Genomic DNA, 21,783 nt, shown 5'->3' with positions numbered 1-21,783 from the left:
CCTGCTGGACACCGTTCGAGTCACCCCACCATTTTCGGCCCCTCCAACAGTGTTTTGCTGAGCCCTATCCTCTGTGAAGCCTCTCGCCTGCCGATCATTCTAAGTCACTCTCTGAGTAGCCCTGACAACTGCCCCACTACTGGCTACCGAATGCCCAGTCTTTCTAGGGTTCGGTTCTAATTCTGGTCCCTTAGCCATGCCCCTTCCCAGCCCCTGTGGAGCCCTGTCCTTGAATCCCCAAACGGTTCAAAGGGAGACTTCCCTCTAGCCACCCGCCTCGCATTCTTCAGACCCTGATGTCTCTCTATTTCCTTGTCTCTGGTCCAGCTGGAGAACCGGGAGACCGACTAGGCTGCAAGGCCGGGAGGCGGGGCACCAAGGTGACTCGTTAGTTCTTTCATTCACTCCCTATAACCTGTCTCAGGCTCCTCCCTGGGGCAGGGAGGGGCGGGAAGTGACCAGGATGTGCGTAATGGGGCGCGGTGGGGATGGGGGGTGAAGTCCCCGGCGCCCACGATGAAGGGCCCGGCTGACCGCCGCCACCGCGGTGCCTAATTAGAGACCCTGGCCGGGCACCGGAGTTCTGGCTGTGTGCCGGGAACCCCCTCCTCCCAGCCCCGAGGCATAGCGAAGCCTGAGAGCGCGGAGAGAGTCCTAGCTCAGGGAATGAGCTCAGGGAAAGAATCACTGGAGAGAGAAAAGTGAGAGCAGGGGAAGGAAGGCTTGAAAATCTATTTCTCGGGACTTAGGGGGCATCGCAGCTGGGCCTGTAAAGATGGGGAGCGAACAGGGAAGAGGGCCTCGGAACCTGGCCGGTAACTTTAACCCCCTCCGGCTCTGAAAACGGATGAGAACAGGGACGTGGGGCGGGGACATAAGATCGAGCTCTCTGATGGGGTGAGGGAGCACCAGCTGGGGCTGCGATGGGGCTTGGGACCATTCTTGCAGCATTCATCCGGGGGAAAGAGACCCTCAGAACATCACCAGTGGGGAGGGGGCCAAGAGGTGGCTTTAACCCATCCCCCAAATAAACATCCAAGATAAATCACACAAAGCGTCAGTACAAGTACTGTAGCGCACACTCCTTGCGGTCAGGTCGCCACTTCCAAGTTCCCAGTCCTCCACTACAGAGCCCTCAAGGCCTAGAATGTCCTGTGAGAGACCATGTGGAACCCTGGGGGCTCTGGGGCCCGTGTTTTCTGAGGCCCAGCTCCCGCCCAGGCAGGAGTGCAAGGAAGCTTTCGCGCACGGCGTTCCTGGGCTGCGCGCCCCTCACCTCTAGGCAGGGGGCGCCTTGGCCCGGGAGAGACAACAGGCCCAGGGGCGGACCCCGCTGGGCGCGCTCCTCCTACGCCGGTGTCAGGTTTACGGAACCGAGAGCTCCCCTGCCGGATGCGCGGTGGCCAGACGGCCACAAGGATTCCATTCGCCTGACCCGGCCCGGCTTGACCCTGCCTGGGCGCGCCATGTTCGCGCGTGGGTCCCGGAGGCGCCGCTCAGGGCGCGCGGTGAGCGAGACTCAGGGCAGCGGTGGGGGTCAGGGTAAACTGAGGCCCGGGAGAGGGAGCAGGGGATAGGGATAGCGAGGAGGCGCTCCCAGAGGATCTGGGAATCCCCATCCTCAGGGTTCCCAAACCGGAGGGCCTGGGACTGCTGGAAGTATGTGGATGAAGGAACGTGGTGGCCCTTGCTCCCTAATCACCTTTCCGCACACCTTTATCAGCACCCCGGGGACCTGGTGCACTCCCCTCTCCGGTGAATTATGGGAGGGGATTCTGAGAGCCAAAAGATTGGGTCCTGGAGTCCTAGATTGAGCAGGGGCCTCCTGAGCTTATGAGAAAAGGGACCTCTTCCTGTACCTTGGCGGAAGGTGAACTGAGGAGTGAGGCCCTACATTCCTGGGGTGCCCTAATACTGAGAGTCGAGTGGTTGGGATTTGTGAGGAGAGGGCTTCCAGGCTTCCACTTGAGCCAGGAAGCTTTTGACTTCCTAGATGGGAGGGTCTCTCTCTTCCCTTGGAGGGGCTGTCTGGGTGGGGTCTGCGTTTGGTGGTCCAGAAGAGTGAATAGCCCTAGGATATGAGGGGTAAGGGCCAAGGCTTCTTGGGATGTGGGTTTCTGAATGGCTCAAGGGCCTCCTGAGATCCTGGAGGAGGGTCTCAGTTCCTTGGGTATGAAAAGGTGAAGCCAGGGTTTGGGGGATGGGCTCTTGAGCTTCTGAAAAGAGGAGCAGGGCTCACGTGGGGATCCCAAGTAAGGACGGGGTCTCAGATTCCTACCCTGTGGAACTGGAGTGCTGCTGGCTTCCTGAGTGGAGAAGGGGCCGAGATGAGGCCTGAGAGGAGACACCCAGATTAGGGGCTCTGCTTTGGTGGGGAGAGTACTCTGAGTTCAGGGGGAGGTGTTTTGAGGCCTAGAGGAGTCAGAGGCTGGTGGGGAGGTGTCGAGGTTGGGTGAGGGGAGTCCAGTGCTGGCCCGGGGAGGGGAATTCCCTGAAAGGGGCGGCATACAGGGAGGTGGCCTCAGCTCCCCCGCCTCTACCTCGGTTGTGTACCCCTCCCCCGCGCTCTGGACTCTGTCCCAGCCTGCCCGGCGTTGCCCTGGTGGGACATGCCCCGGCGTGTGGTTGCCGGCCTCGGAGTGGAGAGGCGGGCGTTGACTTCTCTCTCCCTCCCCGCCCGCGCGCACCTCGCCGGGTCCCGCGTCTGCCCCCTCCCACTACAGCCTCAAGAAGCAGAGGACCCAGACCGAGGCCAGCCCTGCAACTCCTGCAGGGAGCAGTGCCCCGGCTTCCTGCTGCATGGCTGGAGGTAGGTGACCATCCCAGGACCTTGTCTTCGTCAGGGTCCTGCCCTTATGGGAACCTGCCCTTAGGGGAACCCCCCCAACTTAGGCCACGCCCCTAGGCTTGAGCCAGGTCTTAGAGAAAGCTCAGGTCCAGAGCCCCGCCCCTGACTCATTCCCAATTGTCCAGTTCCCAGGAGAGCTCCGCCTACTACACAGCCCCGCCCCCAGAAATGTGCTCCAAGTTTCTGAGTCCCATCTCTAGGGAGATCCTCCGTCCCGGGCTCTAAGAACCGCCCACTGACCTCCAGCCCCCTTCTGGGGCTCAGAACTCCCCTCCCAGACCCAGGTCCTATCCTAGTGGAGCCCTGTACCCAAAACGTCCCATAAAATACCACAGACAGAGCCCTACTCACTCAGGCTCAGAGCCTCAGCACAAGCTAGAGCCCACCCCTAGGGAAAGTTCCCCCACCACGTCCAAAGTCATGAGGGGAAACCCCTAGATTTATAACTCCAATCTCAGACTCAGAGCCCCACCCCTACTCAGGCCCGTTGCCGGGAGAGTGTGACCCAAGTCCCAGTGCTGAAAGTCAGGGGATGGCCTTGAGACCTGCCACAGCCCCACCACCCCTTCACATCCTCGGCCCAGGCCCCGCAGCCCCACTCCCAGCTCACAGCCCTGCCCCCAGCTGGCCGCTCTGCCCCTCACAGCCCCGGCCAACTCCCGACAGTAGTCTGGCTCACAGACCCACCTCCGCTCAGCACCGCCCCCAGGCCCCTGTCTGGCTAGGAGTCTTTTGCTGGTGATAATCTGAACGTCTCTGGCCCTCAGTTGGACTTCCTTGGGCTGCCAAGAGGTCCAAGTGGGCCATCCCTTAGGAGCTGACCCCCCATCCCGGTCCCCTCAGAAAGATCTGCCAGCACTGCAAATGCCCACGGGAGGAGCACGCCGTGCACGCAGTGCCTGTGGACCTGGAACGCATCATGTGTCGGCTAATCTCAGACTTCCAGCGCCACTCCATCTCTGACGACGACTCCGGCTGTGCCTCGGAGGAGTATGCCTGGGTGCCCCCTGGTCTCAAGCCCGAGCAGGTGACCAAACACCACCACCCACTCTTGCTCACCAGTGGGCACACACACACATGCACACTCAAGTGGGAACCTATTTCCAGGGAAACTCTAGGGTGCGTGGTCAGACTGTGCATGTCCTTCTGACCCCTCTGTGGTCTAGCAGGGAACCCTGATTGATCGCTGGGCCAGTTCCTCAGGACCTCTTCACCCCTCTCCTGTCCTCCCCTTACCTCAGGTCTTATCCCAGCACTTCATTCACTACATTTCCATTGATTGATTCATTCAACAAACAGTCACTGAGCACTTACCGCATGTCAGACAATGTTCTAGGCACTGAGAACACAGCAATGAACAAAACACAGAAAAATACATCTGCCCACATGGAGGTTGTATTCCCAAAGGGAGCAAGAGCCAATAAGCAAACCTGTAAATATACGTCAGATGGTGTAAGGGCTACGGAACAAATAGAGCAGGGAAGTGGAAGAGAGGGAGGGGGGAGAGAGAGAGAGAGATGTTAGAATTGTAAATAGGGTGCCCAGGTCAACCTCTGTGAGTGTATGATGTTTGAGCTTCTTGAAGGAGGTGAGGATGTGAGCCATGCAGATATCTGAGGTTAGAGCGATCCAGGCAAGGGAAACAGCTAATGCAAAGACCTTGAGGCAGGAGTGTGCTTGGCATGTATGAGAAACAGCGAGGAGACCAGTGTATCTGGAGCACAGTAAGCAATGGGGCGAGTAGTTGGAGGTGAGGTCAGAGATGGCGGAGGCCATGGACAGAACTTTGACTTCCACTCTGAATGAGGGAGAGGACACAAGAGGCTTGTGAGCACAGAAGGGATGTGATTTGTCTTAGGACTTAACAGAATCCCTCTGGCTGCTGAGTGTAGAATGGACTGTAAGAGGGTGGAAGCAGGGGATCAGTGAAAGGGAGGCTACTGCAATGGTCCAAGTGACTGATGATGGCGCTGGCAGTGGAAGTAGTGAGTGGTGGTCAGATTCTAGTTATATTTTGAAAATAGAGCTGAGAGGATTTGCTTGTGGGTGTGACAGAGGAGTCAAAGATGACCCCAAGGATGGATGGATTGACTGATATGGGGCAGGCCAAGGCAGGAGCAAGTTTGAGGGCTAAGAGCATAAGTTTGGTTTTGGCTATCTGGAGTTTGAGATGCCTGTTGGACATCTGAGTGGTCACGTTGTCTGGAACTCAAGTGAGAGGTCACAGGGCTGGAGGTATGCATTTGTGAGGCATTAGCCATGAGATGGTATTTATAGCCATGAGGGTGGATTCGATTCCCAAGGGACTGAAGGTAGACAGAGGCAAGAGGACCAAGGACTGAACCTGAGGACCCTCCCACATTTAGGGGTTGGCCAGTTGAGGAGAAACCAAAACAGGGGCAGAGAAGGAGCAGCCAATAAGGTAGGAGGAAACAAACCCAGGGCTGTGTGGTGTTCTGGAAGCTAAGGGAACAGAGTGTTTCCAGGAAGAGGGAGTGACCAGCTGTGTCCAGTGCTACTGATGGGTCAAGTTGGATGAAGACTGAGACCTGAACAATGAGTTCAGCGATGTGGATATCATCAATGACTATGACAGGAATAGCTTTGGAGGAGAGGCAGGGACAGAGGGGGCAGGGAAGCCTGACTGTAGTGGGGTCTAGAGAGAATGGGAGGAGAGGAAGTGGAGACAGCAAATGCACACAACTCCTTCAAGGAATTTTGCTATAAAGGGGAAAGAAAAGTGGAGCAGCAGATGGAGGGAAAAGTGGGGTCAAGACATGAGGGAACTCTCAGTATGCTTAGGAAGTGGCAGAAATGATCTGGCCTGTAGGGAGGAGGGGGTCAATAGAAGTTCCCTCACGATGACTTTAATTTTCTCAGAAAAGTAGGGACCCACCATCCCACTGCATCACCCCTAGTCTCAATTGTTTTCTCCCATCCCCCATGTCCTCCCAGGTATACCAATTTTTCAGCTGCCTTCCAGAGGACAAGGTCCCCTACGTCAACAGTCCCGGGGAGAAATACAGGATCAAACAGCTGCTGCACCAGCTGCCCCCACATGACAGTGAGGTGAGGAGACAGAAGACAGAAAGGGCATGCCAGGTAGGGGACACAGCCTGGACAAATGCTGGGCAGCTGGAAAGAAGTGGGCAGGGTCAGAGGAGGAAAGGTGAGCTGATCTGAGGTGACAGGTCTGGACAGGCAAAACCACAGCTGTGCCTTGGCAGAAGAGGTAAGGGGTGGGTATTTAAGGCAGGAAGCACCATCTATATAAAGGCCTAGAAGTAAATTTTTTGAGCATAGATGAAATTTGGAAGAAGGCTGGGGGCAGGCATCAGGGGAGGAGCCTGGAAGATCCCCACTACTCCAGGCACAGTACTGCACAGCTCTGGAAGAGGAAGAGAAGAAAGAACTCAGAGCCTTCAGCCAGCAGCGGAAGCGGGAGAATCTGGGGCGAGGCACCGTGCGCATCTTCCCCGTGACCATCACTGGGGCCATCTGTGAGGAGGTGAGCCATGGAGGGCCTCAGTGAGTAATGGTGCCTTTGCTCCAAGCCCTGGGGTACAGGGCCCATCTGCCAGGCCCTGGAAAGAGTTTTCTCCCCTCCATGCAGTGTACATGGGGCGTGGGCTATCTCTTTGGTCCTCTTATGATTGAGACTTGTCTTTAAGAACCAACCCACAGTGGCAGGGCCTGTCTCTAGAGCTGGGTGATGGGTGGGATTTATCTCTAAGGCCCCCCTGGTGGGTGGAGCCTAACCTTAGATCTTACTGTTAGGTGAGGTCTGTTGCTAAGATCCCCCAACTGGGCCTGGCCTGTCTCTATGGTTTCCCCAACCCCCTAAAGGGGAGACTTGCCTTTAAGGCCACCCACGAGAAATAGGGCCTGTCTCTGTGGTCTCCCCCAGGAGCAGCGTCCAGGGCCTATCTCAAAGTTACCCCCTGGATGGGGCCTGTCACAAAGGCCACGGGGAAGGCCCATGTGTGACACACCTTGGCTGACCCCCATCCATCCTACCATCTTGGTGATGGTGACAGCATCCACCTGTCATTTGGCAGTGCGGGAAGCAGATTGGAGGTGGGGACATCGCCGTGTTTGCCAGCCGTGCAGGCCTGGGTGCCTGCTGGCACCCACAGTGCTTTGTGTGCTCCACGTGCCGGGAGCTGTTGGTGGACCTCATCTACTTCTACCATGCTGGCAAGGTCTACTGTGGTCGCCACCATGCTGAACGCCTGCGCCCGCGCTGCCAAGCCTGTGACGAGGTTCGTGTCTCTCTGCCCAGGGGTGTGAACGGAGGGTGGGCAAGGGCAGGCCCTTCTGATGGCCATGGATGGCCTTTGCCCCCCAGATCATCTTCTCCCCTGAGTGCACAGAGGCCGAGGGCCGGCACTGGCACATGGGTCACTTCTGCTGCTTTGAGTGTGAAGCATCACTGGGAGGGCAGCGCTATGTCATGCGTCAGAGCCGCCCCCACTGCTGCGCCTGCTACGAGGCCCGCCACGCGGAGTATTGTGATGGCTGTGGGGAGCACATTGGTGGGTGCACATGGGACTGGATGGGGGATGGATGGACAGCTGGGTCACAGCCCCACCGCCAGGATTCTTCCTGGGGGCATCTTCCAGGCCCCATCTTCCGTTATACCCCATACTTTAAGTCTAGCTCCAGCACTGTAGCCCTATACCCTTCCCTGCAATTCCATTACCAATGTCCCCCCATCATGCCATACTTTCTAAACCCCACCTACACTAGGCACCACTACACATCTAGGTCCACCTCCAGAGTGCCCTCTAATTCCTAGCCCTGCCCCCCACCATAGCTACCCTCCTACCCTCTCAGCCTGGCCCCTACTCCAAGCTATGCCCTATTCTCTAAGACTCTCCTCCATCAGCCTAGGTAAACCCTACCTTCTAAGCCAGACCCTACTCTCTAAGACCCACTCCCTTCCCACCAAGGCCATGCCCTACCTTCTGTGTCCTGCCGCCACCACCCAGGCCTCTTCTTCAGGTCCACCTTCACTCTCCTTCCACCTGAAGCCACCTCTTAATGTCTAAGCCTGACCCACATCTTGGAGTCCAATGTCTACCCCCACCCTGGGAAAGAAAGGGAGGCAGAGGAGACATTTATCAGCCAGTTTCCAGGAGAGAATGATGAGGAAGGGCCCCATTCTGGAGAGGTGGGAGGAGAGGGCATCTCTGGGTACCCTGCCTCAGATTCCCTGCCTCTTCCCAAGAAGGGCCCCTATTCAGGAGGGTTGGGAATATGCCTGGGGGCTCTGCCTCAGTTTTCCCCCTCGTGTCCATCCCCGCAGGCCTGGACCAGGGCCAGATGGCTTATGAGGGCCAGCACTGGCACGCCTCAGACCGCTGCTTCTGCTGTAGTCGCTGTGGGCGAGCCCTCTTGGGCCGCCCCTTCCTGCCACGCCGTGGCCTAATCTTCTGCTCCCGAGCCTGCAGCCTGGGGTCCGAGCTCACGGCTCCGGGGCCCGGCCGCCGCAGCTGGAGCGCAGGCACGGTCTCCACACCTCTCACAGCCTCTACAGCCTCTTTCTCTGCTGTGGAGGGGGTATCTGAGACCTCCACAAAAGGCACCAGCACCGAGCCAGCGCCTGGTGAGCCAACCTTCCAGCCACGCCCAGCCACTCCGGTGCTCCCGCCTCAACCCTGTCCCCGCCCCTTGATTCGCCCAGGTCCTTCACCTGTGGCATCCCTGGCCCCGCCCCCATCACAGCCCCGGCTTCGTCCCCAAACCATTCCAGGCCTAGTTTCCATCCCCAACTACACCCCAACGTGAACCAAGGTTCCACCCCACTTCTGTACAGGGCCCTTTCCCTACCTCAACTTGTCCCAGCTTGAGCCCAAGTTGCTCCTTTCCTCCAAACCCTCTACCCCTCACCCTCCGCCCCCCAGGCCCCGCCCCCATTCTATCCCAGACCCTGTCTGCTCCAGCCTATGCCACTCCCCTTTCACCAGAAGCCACGCCCCCACCCCGGCCACACCCCATACACCAATCCATCTGGTCCTGTTCCTCCTGCTTTCAACCTTCCCTCCACCCAGAACCTGCCCCAGGCCTCACATTTCCCGGACTCCCCACCTCGCTGCCCCGCCCCATGCCTGCCTCCACTTTCCCAGTCCTGATGGGGGAGAGAGAAGGCCCTTTCCAAAGGCCTCCCCTGGGCTGGGGTAGGGGTGGGGCGAGAGATACAGGGAGTCGCTCCATCTCTCTTTCCAGCTGCAGGCTCCGAGGAGCCTGCCCGCTTTCTGAGAGGGGCCCCTCACCGCCACTCCATGCCCGAGCTGGGGCTCCGCAGTGTCCCCGAACCACCCTCAGGGCCTGCCGGCCAGCCGGACCCGCGCCCAGAAGATGGTGCCTTTGGTCGCCAGAGCACCCCACGCGTCAGCTTCCGCGACCCTTTGGTGTCTGAGGGAGGCCCGCGGCGGTCCCTGAGTGTGCCCCCAGCCCAGCGCCGCAGGCCACGCAGCCCCCCGCCCAGGGGCCCCATACATCGCCGCCACCCCCACCATCACCACCACCACCATCACCGCCGCCACTCTGGCAGACGTCGCCACCATCGATGTGACTTGGGATCAGGGTCGAACTCGGGATCTTGCTCCAGCTCGCCCTCCAGTCCCAGTTCCGAATCCTCAGAGGACGACGGCTTCTTCCTAGGGGAACGCATCCCACTGCCCCCACACCTGTGCAGGCCAATGCCTGCTCAGGACACTGCAACTGAGACCCCCAATTCCCCATCTCCACAGCTCCCCAGGAACTCTCGCCCAGGGATGCCTCGCCAGGCCAGAGACAAGAACTGCATCGTGGCTTGAAAGAGTGACAGTTCTGGAGGGCTGCATTCTCAAGTCAGTGTAGATGATGACCCAGCCCCCCAACTTAAGTCATAAATCCCTTGCCTTCCTCCCTCCTTCATCTGTTTGTATTACTGAAGTAATTTAATATTTGTTTTAAAACAGGCCTGGCTTCTTTACCTCCTTGCTCCAGCTGCTCCAGCTCCCCCCAGTTTTCCCCCTCCTGATGCTTGAGATTTAGCTACATTTGATCAAAGGATTAATTTATTCACTATCATATGTTCTAATAATCTGCTTATTATTTATTTATTCCTCCACAGAACCCCTCTCCTCCCACACACACATGCACACTATTAGGAGTGGGTTACAACCTGGGGCCTGGAGTCTGAAATCTGAGGCACCCTCTTCCGTCATTTTGTGGCTTAGGTGGGGGCATTGTCCAGGCAGAAGTGGTGTCTCCATCTGGATACTGCAGAAGGAAGGGGGAACCTAGGCACACCCATAAAGGTGGCCATACCCAGAGGAGTTGATTGGCAGCCTGGAAGACAAATTCTCGCGATAAAGGCGCTTTTACCTCAGTAGGGGGCTGGGAGTTGACTGGGAGTGTTGTAGTAGGGGCGGGGAGGAGTTATTTCGATGGAGGTGTTATTTGCAGGTTGCTGAGAGAAATGAAGGGAGTTCACCTACACCGGGCCATCTGCAGGGTCTGCAAGAGGAAAAGAGAGGACGCATTGGCTGGATCCATATGTCCATTTTGCAGATAAGAATACTGAAGCTTATGGTACTTATTGGCACTAAAGCCTTAAGTATCAATAAGAGACAGAGTTGGCATTCATGCCCCTTGGGAGACCCATTTTCTTTTCACCCCCTTAGCAACACCCCCCCCCCAACACACCCACACACTTACCAGTAGGGGCTGCTGTATGTCTTTGCTGCCGCAAGGGGAAGGTAATGTAGGCATCATAGCCAAAGAGGCATGCAGCGATTAGGCCCAGCACCTGAGGATGGGGATGGGAGTGAGGTGGGAGTGGACTAGGCTAGTCAGCCTATTCGGCCTCCTTGTATCCACCACCTCCAGTGACTACCCCATGCAGGGATGGTAGCTAAAGCCCCAGGTTGGCAAGCCAGAGAGCCCCAGGGAAAGGCCAGAGACTGGACTCTACCCCACCCTCCCTCTTCCTAGTACCTTTCAACACAGTGCAGCCACACAGTGGCCCCACATATAGGGCACGCCATTCATACTGTACATTGAGACAAAGCTCTAGCAGATGGTATAGTCTAGTGTATCGACAAAGGGGCCACCTCTCTGTGCTTCCCACAAAAGTCCCTGTGTCGGACAAGGGATGGCCCTTTACAGCAAATGATTTGGGGAGGACAACCAGGGCCTGGGTCAGACTTTCCTGCAGGCCCTGAGGACAAGTGTGACCTACTGTGGGTCACACACTTTCTGGCAGAAGCGGAGGCAGAAATGACCCCAGGATCCTCAAACCCCTCTCTCTGTGCTTTGGAGCTGACTCCACAGCCTTTACCCCTGCAACGATTTTGGAGTGGTTTCCTCTCTCAACAAGCACAACAATGGAGGTGATCAGGTAGAGGATGACCGCTACAAGGGTTCGGAAGAAATCCTGTGAGGTGTAGGGAGAAGAGGGAAGTCAGTGTCCAGAATTCCCCCCACAATCCCAACTTCCCGAGCCCCTCCCTAGCCTTGCCATTGTGGCCCCTTTCTCACACTCCAAGGCCAGTTGATGAACTGTATCTTGGTGTGCAGGTCACACATGTAGACGACAAAGAAGATAGCAGCAAAGATCATCTCTATCACCGACAAGAAGGAGTATCCTGATGTCGAGGCACCGAAGCAGATCAGAATCACCAGGCACAATATCTGGAAGGATATGTGAAAGGGGGCCTCGATCAACTCCCAGGGCTGAGGGGACTGGTTTAAATTGGGGGCCTCAAACTCAGATGCATACCAGGACTGGGAAATGACAAATAATAATAGCTAAACACTTATTGTGTGCACACTGTGTTGCAAATGTTGTTCTAAGAGCTGTACAAGTATCAATTCACTCAATCGTCACATCAACCTAATGAGCTGGGTACTATCATTAGTATCTTTATTTTATAGATGAGAAAAGTGAGGCACAGAGACATGAAGTGACTTATCCAGGATCACCCAGCTAATAAGGAGTAGATTTAGGTGCCTCAGTTTCCCCTCTTTTCCCTTTTAGGATGACCTGCCGGGAGTGGTGCCTTCAGGTGTTTTTTTGTGAGCACTCGCGGCGCCAGCTTCAGGGCTTTGACAGGGCGGGACGTGCGGTTCTCCCAGCAACCCCTTTGGGAAACGGTGAGAGCGATACCAGAGGGGCAGGGCTCCATTAAAGGCGCCGCACCCCTTTTACAAGTGACTCAAAGGAGGCGCCCACTTTGAGAGGGACGGGAAACCAAGGCTCCCAAATAGCTGAGGACCTCCCACCCCACCACAGAGAGGCGAGGAAGAACTGGGGGAGGGCTGGTCACCCTACCCCGCGGGACTAGCGCGCGGGGACCCCACCCCAACAGGTCCCGCCCCTGGGCGCTCTGCCAACCCTCCCGCCAGTGCCCAGGCCGCGCCACGCCCTGCCACGGGATGCACCCCAACACCCAGCCCCTGGGGACCCCTCCGATGAGTCCACCGATAAGTCTATGGGGTCTCTCTCCATGGGGCCCCCCATATGCCCCTATGGGCCTCTTGCCTGACCCCGTGGGCCAGCAGCTCCCGACCACCTTCTCCAAACTTCACTGACTCGTCCTCCGTGCGCCCCTGGTTTCGGGCCTGCGCCACCAACCCACGCACCCCTCGCTCCACTGCCAAGAAGCCCGGGCCACGCGCCTGCCTCCCCTGGAGCTGCCCCACTCCGCGTAGTCCAGCCACCCTACCCCGCCTTTGCCCACCCGCCAGTCCCGGGACGCTCACAATCTCAGCAAACAGGAGAATTCCCTTTCGGGTGCGTGAGAAGTTGGTGCAGGCGGCCCAGCAGCCGGGGGCCGAGAGGCGCTCGGAATCCGCCATGGCGTGGACCGGAGTCCCGAGAGGCGCGGAGAATCTGCTCGCTTGCTCGTGGGTTCGAGGACGGTACACACCCAGCCGTCTTGCCCGCCGTCTGGCCGGGAAGGGGGCCCCGGGGCGAAGGAGGGAGTGAATCACCGCGCGGAGCAGAAGCGGGCGGGGCCGGAGCGGGCCGGGCCAGGTGGCCGCCGCCCCGGAAGCCCCCTTGCCCCTCCCGCCAAGGATTCTACCCGCCCGGCGCACAGCCCCCAGGGCGTCCCATCTACGGGGGCGCCAGCCTCTGAGGCTTGGCAGTTCTGCGAGCCATGTGTTGCACTGGAGAGACCCTTCACGCTTTTAGAATACCAATGCGCCTAGGGCTGCCTCAACTCAGAACCATGGGGATTTGGCTTTGGAAGGGAATGCCTCAGTTTCCTTAGCTGTAAAAACGGCCGAGGCCAGGGTTAAACTCAGGTATGTTTCCAGAATTCGGAATATCTTGGATTTTAGAAAGTTTTCTCAATACGTATAAGGCATATTATTTAACACTCTCAGCGGGGTCTGAGACTGTCCCGTTAAAAAACCAAACAAAAAAAACACGTTAATATTTCCTCAAGGAATGGTGTGGACATTCACAGTAAGTGGGATAGGCCAGGACCAAAAATTTTTCCTGGTTAAGTCAGGTCAAGTTTTGTAACCAAATTGTGCCCAACTTGTGGGAAAACTGTTGGTTTCCAAAGCTTTTTGGATTTTGGAATTGTGGATAAAAGATCGTGGACCATGGAATTAACCTCTTAGCAGTGATGGAATGAGACCTCGCCAGTGCACAGGCTGAGAGAGAACAAAGCCTGTTGAGCATCAAACTGCTCGGTAAATGAAGGGTGGACGTTATTAATAGTGTCAGGGCTCAGGGTCTGTTTCTCTGTTCTGCAATTCTAGGGAGGCCCTGGCCCCAAATGTTGGGCTTCCATTTCCTGGTTCTAAGTAGAGGGGCTGTCAGCCCAGTCTTAGATGAAGAATGGGGAAGGAGCACAGCTTTATTTATTGCCGTGAGCTTGGCAAGATGAGGGGAAGGCTGCTGGGTGCCAGACTGGGTGAAAAGGCTGATGACATTTGAAGAGTGTGTTATCCTGAGCGAGTAATTTCTCCTGACTCAGCCTCAAGTTCTGCGTCTGAGACATGCACCTGGTCATGGAATCAGGATCTCCCCCAAGATGTGCTGAGGGGCACACTCTCTCCAGAGTGAGTGTTGGTTTCATTCTCATCTCATCTGAGGAGAGGAGAGCCATGGCTGGAAGGCCAGGATGGTTCAACCCAAGGGCCTGCCTGCTTCCCCCCCACCCCCGAACCTGGGGTCCCACAAAACTAAGGGGCTCCCCTCTTTCAGCCCAGGTTGCTGAAAGAGGGATTGGATAGTGGAAGGCATGAAGCATACCTTTCCCAAGGCTGAGTGTTTGCTTTCCAACTCTGTGAGGCCATGCCAGAGTTTCTAGAACAGAACAAACTCTGCTCTGTATCAGGGCCTTTGAACTTGCTGTTCTCACTGCTGTCAATGCCCTTCCCCCAGTTCTACAAACATCTAGCTTCTGGTCACTCAGGTCCCAGATCAAATATTATGTCTTCAAAGAGGCCAGCAGCCCACCATCATTACCTCCCCCACCATAACCTTTTGCTATCTTCCTAACTCTCACTTCTCTCTGAAATTATCTTTTATTTATTCATCTTCTTGTGTATTTTCTTTTCTGACATCTGTCTACCCCCCCCCCCACTACCTCAGCTACACAAGGTTAGAAATCTTTATATTTCATTCCTCCAGCATCTCACCAGTGCCTATCACAGGGCAAGGTAGACAGTTGGGGCTCAATTAATACTTGTCAAATGCAGGTGAGATTAAGAGGACAGGCTTGGGAATCGGGCAATATTAAATATTGCCTCAATCCCCAACTTCCTCAAGCTATTTATACTCACTGGGCCTCATTTCTCTCCTCTGTGAAATGGTCACATCGGGATTGTTGAGTCGATGTGTAACTAGATGGAAACAGATAGTGCCAGTAAAGCCGGTAGCCAGGATAAGACCAAGTAAATGGTGGCTGGCAGTACTATCGATATTATTAGTCTCCTGGGTGTGACTGTTTTTATAGGACTGGGGCTCTGGAGCCCTTTCCTGACTTCCCTAGAGCCACACTTCTACCAGGCTCTGAGTTAGGGTCAACTAGAAGCCCCAGTGCACTCCCCCACAGTGCCTACAGCGCTAATCATTCAAGGGTTCACCTCTTCACCTCTTTATACCCCAACTCCCAGCCTAGTTTTACAGTCCCTCTCTCCTCCCCAGCGCCACCTTGGACACTCACACTCGGGCCCTTTCCCTCCCTCACCTCCCCAGCCCCTCCCCATAGGGGGTAGAGTTGCCCATTCCCTCCAGACCACAGCTTCCTTCGTTGGGGGGATGGGACGAAGTGTTCAGGATGTGGTGACAGCGGAGGTGACTGGACATTTCTGGCCTCGGTCAGCGCCCGCACTGGGGCTACACCGGAGTCCAGCTGGCCATATAAGCCCCGGCTTTGGGGCTGTTCCCAGGACGGAGGAAACTCGGGCCTCTCCCAGGACCGGGAACGCCCAGCGTGTAGCGTGTGCACACAAGCCCAGCTGCGGTTCCTCACCATCTATGGAAGAGGGGGGCGCGGCCCAAGGGTTCTAAAAGCCTTTTTTAGCCCGGCCCGCTGACTCACACCTTCCTGGCTCCGCCCCGAAGGGGGCTTCGGGGCCCCAGCCAGTGCCGTGAGGGTGGCAGTCTACAGCCAGCCAAAGCTGGCAGACCAGGCTGGAAGTGAGAGACCGCAGGTTCTCGGCGAAGGAAGCCGCCCCGGTTCTAACCTTGCTATCCAGCCCAGCTGAGGGTCTGGACGACTCCTGGCCGGGGTTGTGGGTACACTGGTGCACTCCCCGCCACAATAGGCCCACCTCTGCATTCCCCACGCCACGTGCAATAATTAACTTTGAGCCCTGCACACGTCCAAAACAGTGAAATGAATAAATGGGGAGAGAAGCAGGAGTTGGCGAAGGGGAACGGCGTGGGGCTATGCCGGCAGAAGCGAAGACCTCTCTAGAGGCATGAAAGAAACAGCAGGAAGTAAGCTTGCCAATGGTTGCTAGAAGAGGCCCTCCTCACAACCAGGTCGACCCACCCGCTGCTTTACGGGTAGGACTCGGGAGCCCCACCCAGCCTAGAGCACCTGGCAAGTTAAGACCGGATCGAACCATTTTATTACCTCCCCCGCCCGAAGCAAGTTGCGCAGGGCTGGCCGGTCCGGGAGGGCCGTACCACTGACGCCTCGAGGGGAGCAAGGGCTGGTCGACTTTGAAGCAGGAGGGGGGAGAAGGCCAAGGAAGCTCTCCCCAAGATGCTAGTGAGCGGCGGGCGGGGCACACCAGATCCAGGTTGGGCAGTACCAAGTGACCCGTCTGCTACACGCTCAGTGCCTCCGCCTTCCGGCTGCCATCTCCAGGGCTAGCTGCGCGGACCCCGGGACCCCTAGGGCTCGCGAGAGCCGTTCCTCGCTCGGCACCAGCCAGGGTCCAGGGGAATCCGGGGTGTGGTCGTTGGGGTCCTCTGTGCGGCCCTCAGGAGGAGGAACCGCGGGGTCGTCCGCCACTCCTGGGCTAGACTCCGGGCTGCCCCGGGTTTGGGGCGTCGTACGGGGTCGAGGGTGCTGAAGTGGGGAAGTGCTGGAGCTTCGAGACCTCGTCACCTCTGGTCCCCCAGGATCTGCACTGCGATCTGGGGATGGCAAGACTGCAGGTTAGATTAGGCGATAGGGTGGGGAACGGAGATGGGGCCCCTTGGCTGAGGGTGGCCGGCAGACTCGAAGGACTGCGGGAGACAGAGACCCCAGTACTCAGAGAAACCTCCGTCAATGAATGGACACGCCCTTCGGGAACCCGAGCCACTCCTCAAGACCCGACACCTCCTTTCCCGAGTCCCCTCCCTTCCTGGATGCAGAACACTCCCCTCAGAAATCAATTCCCACAACTCCCAAAGGAAGTCAAATCCCTCCCATACAGGATCCCAGACTCTCTCCCTTGCTCATCCCACCTTCCTCAACTCCCAATCCTTTCCCTAATGGATCCCTCGTCTTTTGGGACCAGACCCCCTACCCTCTGGATCCCCATTCCATCCCCTCTCCACTGAGACCCACTCTGCTTTCCCATCTGAGGACCATGACCCTTCTTTCTGAACAACCACTTTTGCCCCAAACCCCTCTTTTCTCTTCCCTCACAGTACCTCAAAAGCCTCCCCTCTGAAATCCACCCTTATTCCTATCCTGGGACCCTGGTCTTCCCATCCCCACTTTTGAAAATATCATGACCCTCACAAACACCAAGCCCTGATCCTCCCCATTGTGACCACCAAACCCTTCTCACCCAGGTCCCCAGCCTCTCCACTCTGCGACCCTCTTCCTCTCACAGATCCCTGACCCCAATCCTCTGAGAAACCCACCATCTTCTTTCCAGGGCCCTCCCACCCGCTCAGGCTTGCCGGGGTGGGTCTCAGGAGGCCTGCTTAGCACAAGGCAGAGCCGGGGACCTCCTGTGCGAATCCGATCCATGACCTCAGCATGCGTGAGGCCCTGAGTTGACTCTCCATTGATGTGGAGCACGAGGTCGCCAGGCTGCAAGAGTGCAAGGCAAGGGGTGTTGTAGAAAGGTCAAAATGGAGAGCACATTGACAACAGGATAGGACAGGGCTGGCACCGTCGAATGGAGGGTGCTTTATGCTTCACCTGCAAGCGACCGCAGCGCTGTGCTGGCCCGTCCTTCAGCAGCCCGCGAACTGCCAGCGGAGCGTCCCCGTCTGCATCTCGGCCTCCACTTAATGTGAAGCCAAAGCCCACGGAACTGCGAACGAGTTCCACACAGAACTGACCAGAGGCCTGGGGCGGCTTCGAAGCACGACGTGCCTTACCCTCGGTCACTTGGGGTGGCGCGGTACGTGTACCCAAGGTCTCTGACCGACGATGCTGGAGTAAGGACACAAGTATACATACACTGCCGGTCTCGAGGCAGGTGGCCTCGAAGGAGGACAAGGTGGTACCTGGGGCCGGTGTTCCACGAAAGTGGCATGAGGAAGGCGACTGTCTGTGACCTCTATGTCTGCAGAATCCAGCACGCTATTGTCTGGGGGATGAAAAAGGCAGTCGGAAGGGTACTATAAAGAAACTATCTAGGACCAGCCTACTGAGTTAATATTTCTAGCCTCATCTCATCTCCTTGCCTCTAGGATGCAGAGACAGACATGCTCATCCATTTAACTAGGCTCCGCCCACACGAATAACTATCCTGATCCCGCCTTCTTAGCTAATAACCCTGGGACCAGCTATTTGAATAATCCTAAACACCTTCCTACCTCCCTCTAATAGCACGCAGATCCCGCCCCTCATATTAAACCCTTAGACTCACCGTGCAGGGTGCTACTCCAGGATTCCGCTGCTGAAGATTCCAGGCCCCGCCCTCCAATCAGCCTATAAACTTTAACCTACTCCTAACCTTTCGAGCCGCTTCCCCAGTGTGCTTATAGACTCCACCTCCTTGACTAACATTCCAGGCCCGCCCTTTAGCCTAATGCCTGCCCCCAACCCTCTCCAGGTCCCACCTCCTCCACTCGAAACCCCGCTGACAAAAGTAAAGATCAAGCTCCGCACCCACAACTAATCTTGCAACGTTCACCTACTGTAGTAACCCTCTGTGTCACCTCCTAGAGGAATAGTCTAGGCTAACCCCAGCACCCTCGAATCACCGCCGAGGCCCGTCCTCCCAACTCACACCCATTGGCCCCACCCAGGGGAGTAACTAACACTCCTGGGCCCGCCCCCCCAGAACCCCGCTCCACTCCGACCACGCCCCCTGGAGGCCCCGCCCCCATCACGCACCCTCCTTGGGGCGCAGGCGCAATGTGGCGCCGGCCCGGCGTACCAGCGCCGCCACGTCGGCCGCAGCTCGGGCCGCCAGGGGGCGCGCGTCCAGCCGCGCCAGGAGCTGCCGGGCTCTGGGGCCCGCGGGCGGGGGAAGGCCACGGCCTGCGCGAGTGAAAAAAACAGATCAGGGCCCACCTTGAGTCTCAGCGACCCCCTACAGCCCCCCCCCCCACGACCGAAGACCTAGAATGCCCCTCAAGATCCCGGAGACCCGAGACCACTCCCTCGATAGTTCTGAAAGTCACCGACTGCCCCTCTCATCTCCCGCGACCCCCGACCATCGCGGGTATGCCCGTGGACCCAAAACTGCACCCACCCTGGACAGCTATTTAACCCCAATATTCCTGGACACCTCCGAACACCCTGTGAATAACTCTGAAGGTCTCTCACTGCTCCCCTATAACTCCAGTTTCCAGACTCTTCCCCCGAACATCAAGAAGTATCCCGATTCCCCCAGATGTCCCAACAGAACACGGTCTGCCCCCTGTGGCCCAGGCACCCCCGATTCCCCTCCAGTTATCCTAGGCAGCCCTGCTGGCCCACATATCCCCAGAGCCCCCAGCCTAACCCCCCACAATTCACCAAAGACCCCGAGTGCCCAGGTGTCCCCAGTGACCCCGGGCAGACCCCTCCGGCACACCTCCCCGGAGACTCCGGAGAGACCCCCGGGTCTGGTGCGCCGCCCCACAGCGCGGGTGCGGGTAGGGCGCCTCGAGCCCAGCCCGGGTCGCTGGGCCCCTGCCCTCCCCCGCCGCCGCCCGCAGCCGCTAGGGCGCCAGGGCTGCTTTGTTTACCACCTGTCAGAAGGAAAAGGTGAGAAGCAGACAGGCGGGGCGAGGGCTGGCAGGGACGCGCCCACTACCCTCCCACCCCGCGCCCCGTACCTCCTCTGCTCCCCTTAGGGTCCGTGGCGCCCCCCCGCGCGTGGCTCCATGACCCGTACTTGGCCTGGTGGACGCACTGCCGCCAGCGACGCGTTTGGAGCGCCCGGGAGCGCTCACCTGGCGGCCCGCCCGGGCTTGGACGCGGCTGAGGCCGGCCGGTCCCGTGCTTGGCGCCCCAACCAGCGCGGTGACCTACCTGGCGGCCGCCAAGGAGGCCTGGCCCTGGGAGCCAGCGCGAGCTCTTGGCCTTGCTCTGCCTCAGGCGCTGCCTCTCTTTCCCGGCATCATGGGAAAACTCTTTCCGCCCAGGGGATGTTGTTATTCCACCTGTGAGGGGGGAAGTCGAGGCCCAGAGAAGTTAAGGGCCCCACCCGAGCTCTGATGACTAAAAACGGGGTGAGAACCGGAACCCACGTTTACCAGGGTATCCTGCAGCCTCCACCAGAGCTTTGCACATCGTAGGCACTCAGTAAATTTGCAGTGAATGTTTCCCTACTGGGGGACTGGAAGAGTACGGTGGGCTGGGGAGGAGGGTGTCCTTGGAGCCTTTGGGAGCTCCGGGAGGCTTCAGGGGCCTGGGCATGATAGGGTTGGGGGACTCAAAAAGTAGGGGAGGGCAGGTCTCCTGGAGAGTGGGGAGGCAGTAGGAGCCTGGACTTGAGGAGCCTTTGAAGGCACATGGTGGGGGAGGGGACACTAGCCAATGAGAGGGGAGAAATGAGGCCCTTCCTAGGTTTGAAAAGGGGTGGGGCGTGTCTGGAGACAAAGCCCCCAAGGGTGGAGCACTTGGGCAGAGTGCTACTGAAGTGGAAGGAGGAATGGGGAGCTGTGAGAGAAGGCCTGTGGCCACCACTTTGTGGAGGAAGAAACAGGCAAAAGATTTGAACACAAACTTTACCAGAGAACATATACACATGGCAAATAAGCGTGTAAACAATGCTTAATATTATTAGTCTTTTGGGTAATGCAAGTTAAAATCATGATGAAATACCATTACACACGTATTAGAATGGCTAAAGTTAATTAAAAATCTGACCATACCAACTGTTTGTGAAGATGTGGGGGAAATGGAACTCTCATATACTGTTTACTTTTTTTTGGTTGTGCCGTGGGACTTGTGGGATCTTATTTCCCCAACCAGTGATTGAACCTAGACCCCAGACAGTGAAAGCACCGAGTCCCTAACCAATGAACCCCCGGGGAATTCCCTCATATACTGCTGATGGAAATGTAAAATGGTCTATAGCATCTTTAGAAAACAGTTTGGCAGTATCGGGGTTTTTTTTTGTTTTTTGTTTTTGGCTGCACCTCACAGCATGCGGGATCTTAGTTTCCAAACCAGGGATCAAACCCACATCCCCAGCATTGGAAGCACTGAGTCTTAACCGCTGGACCACCAGGGAAGTCCGGCAGTATCTTTGAAAAGTTAAAGTTACATGTATGATCCAGCCTTCCACTCCTAGGTATTTACCTAAAAGAGATGAAAGCATATGTCTACACAAATATTTGTAAATGAATGTTCATAGAAGCTTTATTTGTTGTCTAAGTCATCTCAGGCTGCCATAACAAAATACCATGTGACAACAGAAATTTATCTCTCACGGTTCTGGAGGCTGGGACATCGAAGACCAAGGTGCTAGCCAGTTTAGTTCCTGGTAAGGCTCTCTTCCCAGCTTGCAAATGGCCACCTTCACTCTGTATCCTCACATGGAAGAGAGAGAGAGAGAGATCTTCCTCTTCTTATCAGGCCACATCTTATCAGATTAGGACCCCACTCTTATGACACCATTTTTTAAAATTTTGGCCATGTCCTGTGGCTTGCGGGATCTTAGTTCCTTGACCAGAGGTTGAACTCGGGCCAGCCACAGCAGTGAAAGCGTCAAATCCTAACCACTAGACCACCAGGGAACTCCCGTCTTATGACATCATTTTACCTTATTTTCCTCCTAAAGACTCTATCTCCAGATACAATCACATCGGGGGTTAGAGATTTAATATATGAATTTTGGGGAGACACGAGTCCATAGCATATGTTAATAGCCCCAAACTGAAAACAACCCAAATGTCCATCAACAGGTGAATGGATCAACAAACTGGAATATTCATGCAATGGAATACTACACTGCAATAAAAATGGATGTAAAATTTGGATGGATCTCAAAATAATTCTGTTAAGCGAAAGAAGCAAGACCTACCTCCCCACGCAAAGAGTACATTCTGTATGATTCTGTTTATATAAAAATCTAGTAAAATG

General features: G+C 56.7%; 3 protein-coding genes across 7 annotated transcripts; 1 reads left to right on the top strand and 2 right to left on the bottom strand.

Annotated features, from left to right (window-relative positions):
- The first annotated feature begins 558 nt into the window (after positions 1 to 558).
- Positions 559 to 9,812, top strand: PRICKLE3 (prickle planar cell polarity protein 3). 5 transcript variants are annotated; one of them, XM_027091482.1, is made up of 9 exons: positions 559 to 701; positions 2,724 to 2,809; positions 3,616 to 3,875; positions 5,804 to 5,917; positions 6,219 to 6,356; positions 6,907 to 7,110; positions 7,197 to 7,383; positions 8,157 to 8,456; positions 9,077 to 9,812. In XM_027091482.1, exons 3-9 carry the CDS (start codon positions 3,768 to 3,770, stop codon positions 9,667 to 9,669), a joined length of 1,644 nt encoding a protein of 547 aa, XP_026947283.1. In that variant the 5' UTR covers positions 559 to 701; positions 2,724 to 2,809; positions 3,616 to 3,767; the 3' UTR covers positions 9,670 to 9,812. The 5 variants fall into 5 exon arrangements, with proteins under 5 accessions (XP_026947283.1, XP_026947280.1, XP_026947279.1 ...); XM_027091479.1 differs by lacking the exon at positions 559 to 701 and adding an exon at positions 1,092 to 1,508 and having other exon boundaries at positions 3,692 to 3,875; XM_027091480.1 differs by lacking the exon at positions 559 to 701 and adding an exon at positions 1,490 to 1,508.
- Positions 9,813 to 9,925: 113 nt separating this feature from the next.
- PLP2 (proteolipid protein 2) lies at positions 9,926 to 12,856 on the bottom strand. Its single transcript, XM_027091483.1, has 5 exons — positions 12,602 to 12,856; positions 11,378 to 11,530; positions 11,178 to 11,273; positions 10,556 to 10,646; positions 9,926 to 10,354 (listed from the first exon to the last, which is right to left on the bottom strand). Exons 1-5 carry the CDS (start codon positions 12,695 to 12,697, stop codon positions 10,332 to 10,334), a joined length of 459 nt encoding a protein of 152 aa, XP_026947284.1. The 5' UTR covers positions 12,698 to 12,856; the 3' UTR covers positions 9,926 to 10,331.
- Positions 12,857 to 15,913: 3,057 nt separating this feature from the next.
- Positions 15,914 to 19,986, bottom strand: MAGIX (MAGI family member, X-linked). The gene is made up of 7 exons (XM_027091311.1): positions 19,950 to 19,986; positions 19,530 to 19,856; positions 18,601 to 18,747; positions 17,766 to 17,848; positions 17,455 to 17,691; positions 17,172 to 17,343; positions 15,914 to 16,451 (listed from the first exon to the last, which is right to left on the bottom strand). The coding sequence occupies exons 1-7, from the start codon at positions 19,984 to 19,986 to the stop codon at positions 16,147 to 16,149; spliced, it is 1,308 nt and encodes a 435-aa protein (XP_026947112.1). The 3' UTR covers positions 15,914 to 16,146.
- Between the last annotated feature and the right edge of the window lie 1,797 nt (positions 19,987 to 21,783).

The sequence above is a fragment of the Aethalodelphis obliquidens genome, unplaced genomic scaffold (assembly GCF_003676395.1).
Source record: "Aethalodelphis obliquidens isolate GAN/ISIS:26980383/991018 unplaced genomic scaffold, ASM367639v1 scaffold71, whole genome shotgun sequence".
NCBI classification, from domain to species: Eukaryota; Metazoa; Chordata; class Mammalia; order Artiodactyla; family Delphinidae; genus Aethalodelphis; species Aethalodelphis obliquidens.
The sequence above is the reverse complement of the archived record's forward strand: the minus strand, read 5'-3'. Positions and strand labels throughout refer to the sequence as shown.

What these genes read in the sequence shown, in the direction of transcription:
- PRICKLE3 (XM_027091478.1), top strand. Translation starts at nt 2,610, where the DNA reads ATGCCCCGGCGTGTGGTTGCCGGCCTCGGAGTGGAGAGGCGGGCGTTG. An exon ending in TTCCTGCTGCATGGCTGGAG is followed by an intron (nt 2,810 to 3,691) that starts GTAGGTGACCAT and finishes CGGTCCCCTCAG; the next exon opens with AAAGATCTGCCAGCACTGCA. An exon ending in CTGGGGCCATCTGTGAGGAG is followed by an intron (nt 6,357 to 6,906) that starts GTGAGCCATGGA and finishes GTCATTTGGCAG; the next exon opens with TGCGGGAAGCAGATTGGAGG.
- PLP2 (XM_027091483.1), bottom strand. Translation starts at nt 12,697, where the DNA reads ATGGCGGATTCCGAGCGCCTCTCGGCCCCCGGCTGCTGGGCCGCCTGC. An exon ending in TTCTCCTGTTTGCTGAGATT is followed by an intron (nt 11,531 to 12,601) that starts GTGAGCGTCCCG and finishes ATATCCTTCCAG; the next exon opens with ATATTGTGCCTGGTGATTCT. An exon ending in ACTCCAAAATCGTTGCAGGG is followed by an intron (nt 10,647 to 11,177) that starts GTAAAGGCTGTG and finishes CCCCATCCTCAG; the next exon opens with GTGCTGGGCCTAATCGCTGC.
- MAGIX (XM_027091311.1), bottom strand. Translation starts at nt 19,986, where the DNA reads ATGTGCAAAGCTCTGGTGGAGGCTGCAGGATACCCTG. An exon ending in CCCTAAGGGGAGCAGAGGAG is followed by an intron (nt 18,748 to 19,529) that starts GTACGGGGCGCG and finishes TCACTCGCGCAG; the next exon opens with GCCGTGGCCTTCCCCCGCCC. An exon ending in AGGGCCCTGGAAAGAAGATG is followed by an intron (nt 16,452 to 17,171) that starts GTGGGTTTCTCA and finishes TGCCATCCCCAG; the next exon opens with ATCGCAGTGCAGATCCTGGG.